The 13,781-nt window shown below is 40.4% G+C and overlaps 1 protein-coding gene across 6 annotated transcripts in view; it reads right to left on the bottom strand.

Moving 5' to 3' along the window:
* The window catches only part of Sox6 (SRY-box transcription factor 6), a 557,476-nt gene that overhangs the window by 115,911 nt on the left and 427,784 nt on the right, over positions 1-13,781 (bottom strand). For 3 of the 6 annotated variants that reach the window (XM_057777769.1, XM_057777768.1, XM_057777770.1), the window contains one exon: positions 5,694-5,817. In XM_057777769.1, the coding sequence (XP_057633752.1) occupies positions 5,694-5,817 (124 nt within the window). Of the gene's footprint in view, positions 1-5,693; positions 5,818-7,294; positions 7,313-13,781 lie in introns of those variants that run through there. The other 3 variants (XM_057777773.1, XM_057777771.1, XM_057777772.1) reach the window with 2 other exon arrangements.

The following is a 13,781-nucleotide window of genomic DNA, read 5'->3' as shown; positions in this document are numbered from 1 at the left end:
CAGAAATGCTTTCATTCTAGATATATGGATTGCATTAATCTATGTTCCAATGTTGGTGATACGCCCCTTCTTTGAAATAGTCTGAAAGAGCAATGGCTGGCATTGTAAGATGCTGTTTTGGTAAACTCATTCAAAATTATATTTTAAACAAAAAGTTTAAAAGTTCCTTTAAATCATATCCATTTATATTATCCTCCCAAGAGTATGAGCTATCCATCTGGAGAACTTTAGCCTGAGTGCTAAAACCATTGTTTTTGAGATGTGAAGCTCCAGAAAATTTAATTAACACTTAAAATTTTTATTTTATTCTTTTCATTTAATAAAATAGAACACCACTTATCCCCACTTATATCTTAGGATAGTTATAAAAATTAATGAGATTACTCACACACATGGGGTTATCTTGGCAACAAATGGTATGCAATAAAAGAAAAATCAGCTAACAACTGTAAGCACTGATGCCAGCCAATTAAACAACTCAGAAGAAACAGAAAACACAAAAATTACCTAACTACTTAAGCTCAAATAGGAAATCTCAACAGATCTATAACAAGAAAAGAATTGGTGATCAAAACCCCAGCAAAGAAATGACTAGACTAGAAGGGTTCCCCAGCATTCTGTCAAATGCTGAAGAAGCATTTATACCACCTTTATGAACCCTTCCAAAAAATAGAAGAGAATAGTTCTTCTCTATTCTATAAGGCCTCAAATAGCTTGATGACAGGTAAGTAGGTCACAGGAAAATAAAATTTAAAACCAATATTCTTTATGAATGTAAATGCAGTACCCTTAAGAAAACATGAGCAAACTCAAGCCAACAGAATATTGGAAGTATTATTTGCCATAACAAGTAGAATTTATCCCAGAAATTATAAGGTAGTTCCATCTAAGCAAATTAATTAACTGCATTACATAATAGAACAAAGGTGTGTATGGGAGTCCTGCATGATCATCTCAAATTTATATAAAAAACATACTTAACCATTCTGTGATGAGGACTCTAGAACTCTGAGTAAAAGAAAAAATTCATAATGACTAAGAGTTAATTAAAGATATCCAGTTAACACTGTACTCAATGGCAAGAAACTAAAAGCTTCCCCTGAGACACCAGGAACCAGACAACAATACCCATCTCACTGGTGCCAGTCATCACTGTCTTAAAAGCTCCATCCAGTACTACTGCACAATAAAAAGATGGAAAAACATCCAAACTGGTAAGAAAAGTAAAAAATAATCTATTTTGGAACACACACACAAATTCATATATATGTGTATATGCATATATAATACACCATATACACGTATTAGGATTAACAGAAAAATTCTCAATTTAGTTATTTATGCCAAGAGTAAATATAAATAAGCCAAAAGGAAATTAAGAAAGAAATTCCATTTATAATGCTGCCTAAAAGAATTTAACACCTGGGTATAAATCTAACCAAAGAGATGGAAAGAATTACACCCTGAAAACTATAAAATACTGTTGAAATAAATAATGAAGTCATAAAATTGCATAGGTGTCTACCAACTGAAAAAAATGGGGGGAAATGTGGACACACACATGGAGCACTATTTAACCATAATAGGATAAAGTGTGTCATTTGTGTTAACATGCACGGAACTGACCATTGTGTTAAGAGAAACAAGCCAAAGCACAGAAGGACAAGGATTGCATGCTCCTGTTCATATGTAGAAATCTAAAGTCAGTAGATGTCATAGAAATTGGAGGTAGAACAGCGATTGTCAAAGAGTCATGGAAACTCAAAGGGAAGAAGGCATGAAGACAGTTTGATCAATAAGTACTAAGATGCAGTTAGGAGAAACAAGCCCCGGCATACTACTGCCCAGCAAGATGACTGCAGGTCACAATAAAGAGGAAGTATGTATTTCAGGAAGGAAGAAAGGACTTTAAGTGTTCCAGCATGAAAACAAAATTACAAATGTTTGAGGATATTGGTACGCTTACCCGGTTGAACATTATATAATCTATCCATGTATCAAAACATACACCATGGGGGACACCATAAATACGTACAATCTTCATTTGTCAGTGGATATTTTTAATGAAAGAAGTGGAGACAGACATACACAGAAAGAAGTATCTGTATTGACAAGAAGACAACATTATTATGATGTTAAGACTATTCAAAGAAATCTACAAATTCAAGGCAATCCTTATCAATAACCCCTTACACAAAATAGAAAAGAGCAGTTTTGAAGCTCATACCTAATTTCAAGAGTCCCTCAAAACTGCAACAATCTTTAAAAAGATGAATAAAGGCAGAGGAGTAGCACCACCTGAACACTGACTACAAAGTTACAGGACTGTACTGACACAGAAACAAGCTGGCCAGCACAGCAGAGTGAACAGCCAAACATAAACCCTCACACATACATTCAATTTATTTTTGAGAAGGTGTCACAACCATTAAAAGGAAGAGGGTGGTTTTTTTCAACAAACTGTGTGAGAAAAACTGGATGCCCACTTGCAAAACATGTGGATATCCAATTTCTATATTTTGTGTATGACTTTTTCTTGCACAGCAGCCATACAATAAGCCTTAGCTACAGCATAGAACAAGGAGTACCTGCAGGGTCCAGGCACATAATGGCTTTAAAATCCCAACTACATAAGACAGTGGTCAACTGCCTCATCCTTGGAATACAAAGCAGGTTGGACATGGTTTTATTTTTCAGGCTGTGAAGGGGTTTTCTCCTTTGATTTCAGGCATCCATGCTCAAATGTGGTTACTGTCTCTCTGATTGTTGCATTTAGGGCTCACAAATGAGAGCAAGCAGAGCAACTTAACGTTCTGGGCTGCAGTGAATCCCTATCTGAAATATGTCTCTAATTATAGGACCAAATAAGAATAAATTTGAGGGATTAGAACGTATTAAAGCTACTTCTATAAATGCCAGTCTGAGAGATGCCCCCTGAAGATGCTTCCTATACCGTATCCTGGCAGCAAGCTTTCTCAACTACTTGGAGATGGAAGATCTCATGTGGTGGGCACCATAGCTGGCACCCTACAACTTCCAGAGATACAGTCAGATCGCCTGGAGGGGAGCGAAGGCTGAGAGCCCTAAATGTGTCCGTGACACTACTCTAACATAGGATCTAACATTTGGCCAATTTCAACGAGCAGAGAGAGACAACCCACAATGGTCCTTGCTTCTGGCAATCAAGACAGTTGTTCAATCCGGTGAATCAGTTTCCTGAGCTCAAAACACCAGGAAAATATTGCAGTTCCAGGAGGGAGAGATGGAAGAAGCAAAAAGAAAGGCTTTTATGTTCCATTTTATAAAGACAAGGAAGCACTTGTTCCTCTTCTCACTTTGGGGCCCAGATAGGAATGAATGCCACTGTTTCCAAATCTTATAGTTGCTCATATACATTCCAAGTCAATCAGATCGGGATCCAGTTTGGGGCGGAAGGTTTGCTTGTCCAGATTCCAGTCCAACAGTGATCTCCCCAACTCCTGTCATGACCAAACCTGTAAATTCTCTACTCGCAGCTTAACAGTGTTTAATCCATTTCAAACATAGCTTGTATTTATAATAAAGTTTAGATTAACCAAAATATTAAAGAACTTAAAATTCTGCATAAATTATTTGATAAAAGATTTAGGTTAATAGAAAATACCTTGAGATAGCAGCTTGCCTGTGATTAAGACTCTTCCTACAAACCTGACCCCACTGTGCTGCTCTCAACAGGGTTAGCCAGCCTAACCAAGCACATCTTTGCTATCCAAGTACACATCTCTGAGTTTACTGAAAAGTCACTGAGTCCTGTACCAAATTGTTCCCATCCATAACTTCTCTCTTACATGGTACAGCCTCAACAACACCTGTGGGAGAGAAACAACCTTAATTCAATGAACACATAGCCATATCTAACCCCTGAGAAATGACGCCATTGCTATAATCAAATTAAGTACCATACAGTAAGATGTCTACAATAGCAAAGAACAAGGCTCATGTGTGGTCTGGAGGTGCAGAGAATATTAGCGGTAAGAATATTAAACCAACAGATAATGTCTGTTGGTTTCAAAAAAATACTGAGAGGCTTCCCCCAAACTGGGTCAGGGATGCCAGCTCTAAATCAAGATGAAACAATAAACTCAGTTTACATCAATGTCGAAATGAAGTTGCCATAAAGAACTAACTCAGAGCCGATGGACATGTGCTCTCTTATACTGAATGCGGAGGCCAACTTTATAGGGAAAGGTAACTTGCTGTGAGAATTCCATTGTAGGAAATCGAATGTTTAATAATTTGATTGACATAATTTCTTCTACTCAGGTTTTGAAAAACCTTATGGGAATACAGGACCAAAACTCCTAACCTAAAATGTGGAAACCAGCAGTACTTCAGATTTTAGAATATCTGCACAGATTTAATGATGAAAAAATGAATACAATGTGTTTTAAAAGCCAGAACTTTTCAACATCATTGTACACCTATCATTTCCAAAGCCTACCCTTGACCTTTTTGTGTTTGAAGTTTTTTTTTTTTTTTTTTTTTTTTTTTGTCAGCCCTTAGATGGAGCAGTCCCTCAGCACAGGTATACCTTGGATCAGCTGACCCTCCCCAGATGCCTTCCTCACAGGGAAGGGAGTTCGCTACCAAACACAAGTGAGGCGGTCATGGGCGGAGCTTCTGGGTTGTTCCATCTGCTCCTGTAGCATCTCTGCGAGGAGGTTTATATCTGTGGCTCAGGCATATTTAAATGCCTTTGTTCACATTTGAAGCCACATATGCAAAGAAACTGCTGCCCTCAGATTGGCTATACCCTGACTAGGTGGTTCATATAGTCAGGTTAATGTGTTAAAAAGAACTTGACACAGAAATTATTAATGAGCCGAACAAGGTCACTACTTCTGAGCTGGGGTCACTTACAAAGAACGCACAAATGAAACTGAGGTTGGCTTCTGTGTACTTGGCTATTTTCTTACATTGGATTCCTTTGGCAACCTATCTTTAAACATTTAAAGCCATGTTTACAAGGAGGCTCTGAAAGAGCTTCAAACCATTATGCCCCTAATTGAATTCCCCAGGAGTCCAGTAAACTCAGAGGAAAAAAGAAAAATCATAACATTTGCTAAATCATGTCAAAGCATATTTCACTACAAGGTTATGTGACCTGCTTTTTTTTTTTTGAGGTTCAAGGATGAATGAAGAATATTACTGAATGCTTCATTATTTAGACCAAAATGAAAAAGAACTTTACTATTAGTGGTGAGCTAATTAAATCAGCAATTTTAACTTTTTTTTTTTTATTCTGAGAGAAATCTTACAAAAAAATAACAGCAGCATTTTCTACTGTATGTGACTAGTTTTCCAGTGTGTGGAAGCTCAAGGGAGAAAGAAAAGATCCGTGAACAACCGAAGACACAGCTAACAGTAAAGGTGTATGTACAAGAGAGAGGCAAGAGCAGCTCAGGACTTCATCTGTAAGTTCAGAACAAACTCAAACGTGAGCAAAGAAAGTCAAAGTTCTAGAGACTTTAGTTTAGCAAGAATTAGTTCTTACAATGTCCCGCCTCCCGAGCCCTGGTTTTACTTTAAAATAGGCTGTTTTGTGTGTGTTTTTATCCATAGCTCCCTTGTCTGCGCCTGTGTTTGTTGTGACTACTGAGTAAAAACATGTGGGCCCGAGCATTTCCAAAACTGTGCCGCAGCTCTCCACTTACCTGGCTTGTATGTTATTCCAGGGGGGAAGAGGAATCCCTGTTGGGCGGCAGCAGCTGCTGCCAGGGTCCGCTGGTCATGTGGAAAAACTGGGATCATGAGCGGAGGCATGTGTCCCTGAACCTGCTAAACAGAAGAGAGCCTGCGATCAGACAGCGAGCACATGTCGCCAAGAAGCATTTGTTTTCCACTGCTGGAGGTGCTCTGGTGCCTGCACGGCCACCCGCCTCTAACCCCTTCCAGATCTGAATTTGAGAAAATACAGGCAAACTTCACCTAAGGCCTCTCCTTAGTTGCCATCAGGACATCCATGCCATGGACTCACCATAGCCCGACCACACCCCTGCTTCCACTAGGTGGTTAATGGCTCTTGACTTGTTTTTCTCACCCTTTTTCTTGAAGAAAGAACAGAAAACTAAATGTTCCTTTCTCTCACCCTGTGAGTGAGAGGCTTTGCATTCTAAGCGTCATCGTGAAAAAGTATTCAGTGTCCTGGTCCAGAAAGTAACATCTAATTGTTATATATTCCAGAAGCTGTGTCTCCCTCGTTGAGAAGCTTCTTCCAAAGCCTCGCTGCATTATATTAAACACACGGAGCTTCAGATTTAAGGCTACTATATCTTGGCGCCCAATTAAACTAATATCCTTTGCCATACACACCTCGATGCAACATATAAATTGCTTGTCAGCTTTATGCACTGCCATGTAGCTCAGTAATTATGGAGTTGTATCCACTGAGCAACTCATAATAAATCCTACTATATCAGATTTCATTTGACCTCAATAAACGTATCAAAGACCACAAAAATGCGAAAGAGAGAAATATTCACTCTCCATCAGTATTTGTACTCCATATAAAGGAAATCAGAGCTATGACAGAATCATGCTCCTGGAAACCACATTTTAATCTCCTAGCTCCCTTCTTCACTCTAGCATGCTGCCCTGGTTCCAGCACGGCGGAGCGGGAAGGCTTTGTCCTGGCTTTAGGGTCTGAGTCCACAGGCTGAGCTATGGAACTTTCCTCATTGAAAGATCAGAACAGAAATGTGCCAAAAGGCACAGTCTTTTGGTTTAGACAAATCTATGGCTTTTTAAAAGCAGGAATGGCTACATTATATACTATTTAAGATAGAAATGCCAGCAATTCTATACACCCAAATGGTTCCTCGGCCTAAATTCCTAAATCTCTTCTTTAGGCAAAATACCATATATGAGCAATGCTCCTGTCTAAACAGTACCAGCTTGCCTTCCCCTGGCCCTGGCCATTCCCAGCCAGGGACATCGTGCACATGCGTCTGTGCAGGTCTGAGAGGTTTCATTCGCCAACAGTCTTTCTCTGGGGAATACCCCAAGATGTGGGTTAATAAAGGGCAAGGAAAAAAATAAACACTTTACAGTATTTTTCTGAATTCATTTCTCAGGAAAATCAACTTATAATAAAAAGGTCTTTGTGCAATTACTACCTTGCCAGCGGGGCGTGACAGAAAGTAGCTTTGAGCAGCTGTTTCTTCTGTTTTAGCTGAGCTAAGCCCAAGCTTTGTCCATGGGAGAACACACTTAGCCTACTCAAACTGGTGCTGAGCCCCTGGTGCCCATGTCTCACCTTTAGCCTGAAAGAAAAGCACCAGGTTTGCTGTTCGACCCATTTCCTGTGACTCTGCGTGATGTCCAAGATGAAAGTGGCATGTTCCATGTCAGAAAACAGAACACAATGTCTTTATGAGTGTCAGCTGCATAGGGCACCCTTTCATGGTCCTCCAGAAATGTGGTCCTAACATGTGCCTAGAGCACCATGCAGATGTTTTACCCTAAAAATGAGGCAACATGTTTCTCTTTTCTTCCTTCTTCTTTACCCATCAATGTAATAAGCTGCTATTGTGTATTAGGGAAGTGAGAAGCAGTTGAAGAAATCACCCCTACTCAGGTTGAGGGAGAGAAGGAGGGGGGAGAGAGGAAGGAGAGAGAGAGAGAGAGAGAGAGAGAGAGAGAGAGAGAGAGAGAATAACATGTCATGTGTCATGTATGAAAGACAGAGCAGTTACAGGGAGAGAACTAGTCTCAAGAAGAATGTAAAGCTTTTAGTAAAGCATTGTATAAAGATGAATTTTCTGATAAGCTTATCAAAAATGTCTCTAAGATGGGGCAGCACCTGCCTTTGCCCTAGAGTTTCTGAATACTTCTACATAAGCAGGTGTGTGTGTGTGTATGTTTATAAACATATGGAGTCATTCCAACCTTATGGTTCTCTGATTACTAAAAATCTACCATTAAGAAGCTAGTGCCAGTGGAGTGACACAAATGGGCATCTATATCATTCACCTCTCCAAGGCTCAGAGAACATCACAGAAGAGGGAGCAGAAAGAGTCTAAGAAGTTGGGGTCAGCAAGATAGTGTGCTCAGGATGTGACAGGATGGCTGTGCTCACGAGCTCACAGCAGAAGTGGCTGCATGCACACGATGAAGCCGGCAACATTCCAGCACAGAAGGGGAAGTTCGTGAGCCTCTACCTCTGAGGAGTTATGGACGGCTGATGGCTTCTGGGGCACAAGAGTCAGTTTTCTTTAAGGATGTGGCCTCCATAGATTGATCACACTTCAGGTGATGGCCTCACACTCAGGAGGAAGAATATGGGCAGTCTAAATTGTACTAGATGAGTTCCTTTTAAAGTGATGGGGTGCAGGAGGTGCTGTGGAGATGATCCAGATATTAAGGGCACTTTCTGCTCTCATGGAAGACAGAGTTTGGTTCCTAACACCCACGTGGAGTCCTGCAAACATCTGTTAGCACAGTTCCAGGGGACCTGATGCCCTCTCCTAATCTCAGTGCATACAAGGCATGTTATGGTACACATACATATGTTTAGGCAAAATGTTCATATAAATAAAATAAAAAAGAGGACATACAGAGGTATAGAGAGGTGGGGATAGATCTGGGAGGAACTGAGGGAAGAGCAGAAGAGCAGGGTGAACATGACAAAATTGCATTGTTTTAAAAGAATTGACAAAAGTACTCTTAAAAGAAGATAGCGCGATGCCTTTCCTTCATTTACACAGCATAAATTTGTTGAGAACGTACACTGTCTTTGTTAGGGAAAAAGCCCAAGTCCAAGTCCTATATTTTCTGAGCTGTGTGGTCTTGAAAGTCTTAACTCTCCTGACTCTATCTGTCAAAGCTGTGAACACAGACGAGACACTTTCCACAGTCATTGTGAGGATACAACAGACAACCAAAGCCAAAACAGCACGCTCATTAACATAACACTGATACGGTATTATAGTCAACATTGGCTCTTTAGTTTTCTGTATACTTGATAACAGAAAATTATCAAGTTATGGATAAACAGAAAAGAGTGGATCTAACTCTACTTCAAGAAGGAAAATCTGCGCTCATGGAGTCACTCGTTTGAGAGAGCAGAGGCTCCTCATGCATTTAGCAGACAATATGCCTTGACGAGTGTAATCCAGTCCCAAGTTTCTAGGAAGAAGAAAGTTTGGAAAAAAAGAAGAGGTGGAATTACAAAAACTGTCTGAAGATGAGATATATGGGTCTCTACTGCTCCTTATTAGTTAGCATCTTAGAAAGAAACCTAATTTCCCATCAGCCGTGTCGGGGAGCAGACAACACAAGGAGCAGTTGACAGGAGCCAGGCCTTAGCTCTTGGCTGTGATTGCCCATCTGAAGGTACTGTTTTTGCAGCGTTTAGCAAATGGAAGTGGTTGTTTGATTTTTATTATGCATATAATGTGTTTTTTATGGTGTCTACAGTGTGAACGTGTATGTTCATGTGTGTGAATGCTGTGTGTCTAGATAAGCGCACCTATGTTGGTCAGAGGACAAACGGGTGCTAGTCCTCAACTTTCACCTTGATTAAGAGCATCTTTGTCGTTGATCACTGCAAATGCCAGGCTAGCGGGCCTGAAGGCTTCCAGAGATTCTCCTGTCCCTGCCTCCTAGCTCGCTCTAAGAGTACCGGGATGACAGATGTGTGCTACCACACCCAGCTTTATGTAAGCTCTGGGAATTCTAACTCAGATCCTCAGATGTGCACAACAAATACCCTGTACTGAACCATCTCTCCAGTCCCTGGGGTTGGTTTTAACACTAAATAACAAAAGTATAGGTGTTTCCTATTAACTCATTCTGTAAGAATTTGGGACCTTTCCTTTCTATCATACTCTACAAATTAAGAAGTTTAAAAAAACAAAGTCCTCACTGGTAACTATTACCCAGAGGCTGTTTAAGGAAAGAGGAGGCATAGAGACACGTGAGAGCAGAAGTGCTGACGGACCCAGAGCTGGACTGGAGCACAGAGAAGATCTAGGCTAGTAGCTGTCAAACACAGTGTCTGGCCAACAGCATCAGCAGCATTTTCAAAGAGCAAAATCTCTGGGTCCGGGTACACAGCACTTCCGAGTCAAACGCTATGAGGTGAGGTCCAATTATCCAAATATTAAAACCAAATTTTACTGGAGAGTGGTAATGTTTTGATGTGCATCCAAACAAACCAGAGGGTCCTTTAAGCCAGTGTTCTGCCCCACCCTTATGGACTTGGGGAATTTTTGTATTGAAGGCAAAGTTGGATCATGGACATTTCATGGATATTCCTAAATAAAGCTGGCACTGCTGGCCCAGAGACCATTCCTTGAGAAGACCCATTTTAGTTCAATCCTCAAATTTGACATGCAAGAAACCGATTACCAGCTCATTTAGATCCAAGCCTAGAGTTACACAGCCTCTGACAGCTGAACCTGGAGGCCAGAACTGCCAGTCACTCAACACAGTATGTTTGTTATTACATGGTGACTTCAGTAGTCGTAAAAAGAGAGATTGGTTTTAGCCAAGGGACCCAGAGGTCTCCAGCTGATAGTAATTCTGCATGTCAGGACCATATTCTTGAAAACATTTTTTGAGTTTGGATGATGTGAGCACTGTCAAATCTTAAATGAAGTTTCCTCTGCTCTCTCACTGTTACCCAGCATTCATTTGCTCTTGATATTTACTATCACTAATTCCAATCGCTGATTACAACGCATCCATTAGCTATGATCATTTAGCTCCACAAAATAAAATTGTCCTTAACATTTTATTCCAAGTGATGGGGATCAAACCCAGGTCTTTGAGCATGCAGGCAAGAGCTCTTCTACCAGTGAGCTACATACCCAGCACCTTGCCTTTCACTCATTTTAAATAAAGCAATGATGTGGTGGGGCAGAGAGCCCTTTATTAAAGCCAGGATAGGCATCCACTGGTGAGAACGCTGTCTGAGTGCAGACATGACATTTCCTCCTAGAGCTTTAATTAGAGAAGTGGTGATTCTGTCTAATAGCTTCCATTGTTTCCTTTATGTCTCCCTTGAAAAGGTGATGTGTTTACCCTGTCCCATTTAATCCTCACAAGCCCATGAGGCACTCAATTTTAGCCCTATTCATTTAATGAGAAAGACCAAAGCTGGATGAAGTTAAATAACTCTACCAACTAAAGAGTGGCATGTCCAGGATCCAAGGTCAGATCAAGATCTAAGTTTGTGCTTGTCAGGGCTAAAGCTTCTACTATGAATTACCATGCTATATTAAGCATGAAGTTGTGTTTTACAAAGCAGATCTAAATGGCATTAGGAATGCAGTTCTTTGTAATGAGAAAGAACTGGCAGTTTTCTAGACAAAGCTGTAGTTTCACTCAGTTGTAGTAAACAATGCAGTGAGATCATAGACAGCCTTTATCTCGTGTCCCTCAATTGGAAGATGCTAGAATTTATACTTTTAGAGCACAAGGAGACCGATGGCATTCCCACAACTTACTCAGATCTGCCCAGTGTATGGAAAACATTGTCATAAAAGATTAGCAAGAGTGAAAAAGCCTGTTGATACTTCTATCATCTTCTACAGCCTGCTCACCAGCAGGTTCTCCATGTGTACACTATAGTCTGTTGAACATGGGAACAAAATGGAAAGAAGGATTGAGTAATGAGTAAAGACTGGGAGAGAGGGCTTGGTGGCCACCACACAAAGACCACAGAGCAGACAAAATATCTTCATCTTCTACAGGCTGAGAACTAAGGTCACTGCTCTGTGTGTCAGTGGCTAGGGCAGATGAAGCATTATGAAAATACATAAAAGTTCTATGCGTTCTGAAAAATTTGATCTATCTTGACTTCTCTCCTCCTTCGCATATCCCACTCACCCATTTGGTGACTTGCTGGTAAGGGTAGTCACGTGGGAGAAGGCAACTTCCCAAAGAATTTTACTAAAAGATAAAACTAATCAAATTCCCCACACTCCATCAAAGAGCAACCAGTCTCCACATGTCTTGTCATGTGGACATATCAAATTTTCAGATAGCACCTCTCTTTCTTGAAACTGTAACTTTCCTTGCATATATTGAGATATTCTTTAATTATTCTATAGATAAAGAGAAGAAAATGATTTTATTAGTACAAAGAATAAAGCCTGATGTAGCCAAAATAAATCTCAGCATGAAAACGTCATTATTTTTACTGCTTTGGAAGAAAGCACTAATTGGCAGGGTATCGAGTGAGTTAATGAGAAAGAAGAATCTCATCACGGGTCAAGCTTAGTGCATCCTGGAAGAACAAACGACCCCCAAGCACAACTGTGTCCCTGTCCTACCCTTCTGCAACCCCTGACTAATGTATTTCCCTTTCAGAGAGGGTGGGGAAAACATCTTCCATCCGACAGCCTGCATGCCTAGAAATTTTAATTGGTAGGGTGTTCCTTGAATCGTTCAGGATGGAAGACAGCAGCAGATGCGTGTGAAACACTTGGGTCTGCTCCCTTCCAAATTCATGAAATAGCATTGCTGTGTCAAGACTCATGCCTTTGTTTTCCCTGTGCTAAGTTGTTGACGATGCCATTTCTTGCCATCTGCCCCCAGCTTCATTAAAGATACATGAATGGGCTAACTCTTGCCTGATAGCTTGTGAGGGACAGGTGCTATTGTTTGTCCCTGAAGACTTGCACTAAAGATCTGACTCAGAATACTTGAGAAAGAGCATCTGTAGCAGTCAGTCAGAGAGCAACTTGGCAGAGACCTGGCTGCCTGCTAATATGCAAACAGAGTGACACTCAGGGGGCCTCATTTTCTTTTTCATGGAGATGATTTCACTTTTTTTTAGTGATATGCGATAAGTATTTGTATTGAAAAATCATGTGCATATTAATGTCTGTGCCTAAGTTTAAAGACGGGGCAAGTGAGGTTTGCTTTGTTTTGTTTTATTTTTTAATGAGTTATTTCTAGAATATAACTCCTGATGTGGTTTGATTGGAGAAAGTTTTTTGAAATGTTAGATAGAAAATCTCCAATGTGTGTACACCATGACAGAAAGAAAGAGGAAGATGGGAGAGAGACAGAGAGAGAGAGAAAGAGAGAGAGAGAGAAAGAGAGAGAGAGAGAGAGGCAGAACTAGAACACAGACAGACACGGTGATGGTGAAGGGTCAGTTTCTGGAATTGCCACACTTTTCATTACAAAGAATACCTGAGTCATTTGCATAATGCATTATTACCACTGTAAAAAAGCCACAGCATCTCGAACAATGAATAAAAGGCTCAGGAAACTTATATGAAGAACTCTCAAATGCAGACAGGTGTCCCCTCTCTGTCATAAAGTACACATCAAACCATAGTGCTTGAACAGTTAATTTTGGAGGATTCTGAAGGAGAAGGTCTCATTTGGTAGGGTATATTCTTGCCTCAGTAGTACATTTTTTTTTTAGTGGAAAATGTTCTGCTAAGTGCTGTGGAATACCAGAAGACTCTGCTCTGCCCTTTCTTAGAAAATCCGTACACTGAATTCTGTTGACCCCGATTTCAAGTATCCACCAAGCTCTTCAATTAATTAGCCATGTCTTTCTAAATACATGCAAAGACCCTGAACAACCACTGGCATATTTATTTTAATTCACTCCATTGTTCTCAACATAGAGATAAGAACCTAACAGACATTGTGCAATGACTGACCAGTGGTTCAGAACAAGACCAGGAATTCCCACATTGTGCTAACATTGTGCCTACAGCTGCAGAGGGTTATGGATTGCAGTGTTTTTGTTCCAGAAGAAAGTGTCAATGTACATC

Source organism: Chionomys nivalis, chromosome 8, assembly GCF_950005125.1.
Source record: "Chionomys nivalis chromosome 8, mChiNiv1.1, whole genome shotgun sequence".
Taxonomy (NCBI): Eukaryota; Metazoa; Chordata; class Mammalia; order Rodentia; family Cricetidae; genus Chionomys; species Chionomys nivalis.
The sequence above is the reverse complement of the archived record's forward strand: the minus strand, read 5'-3'. Positions and strand labels throughout refer to the sequence as shown.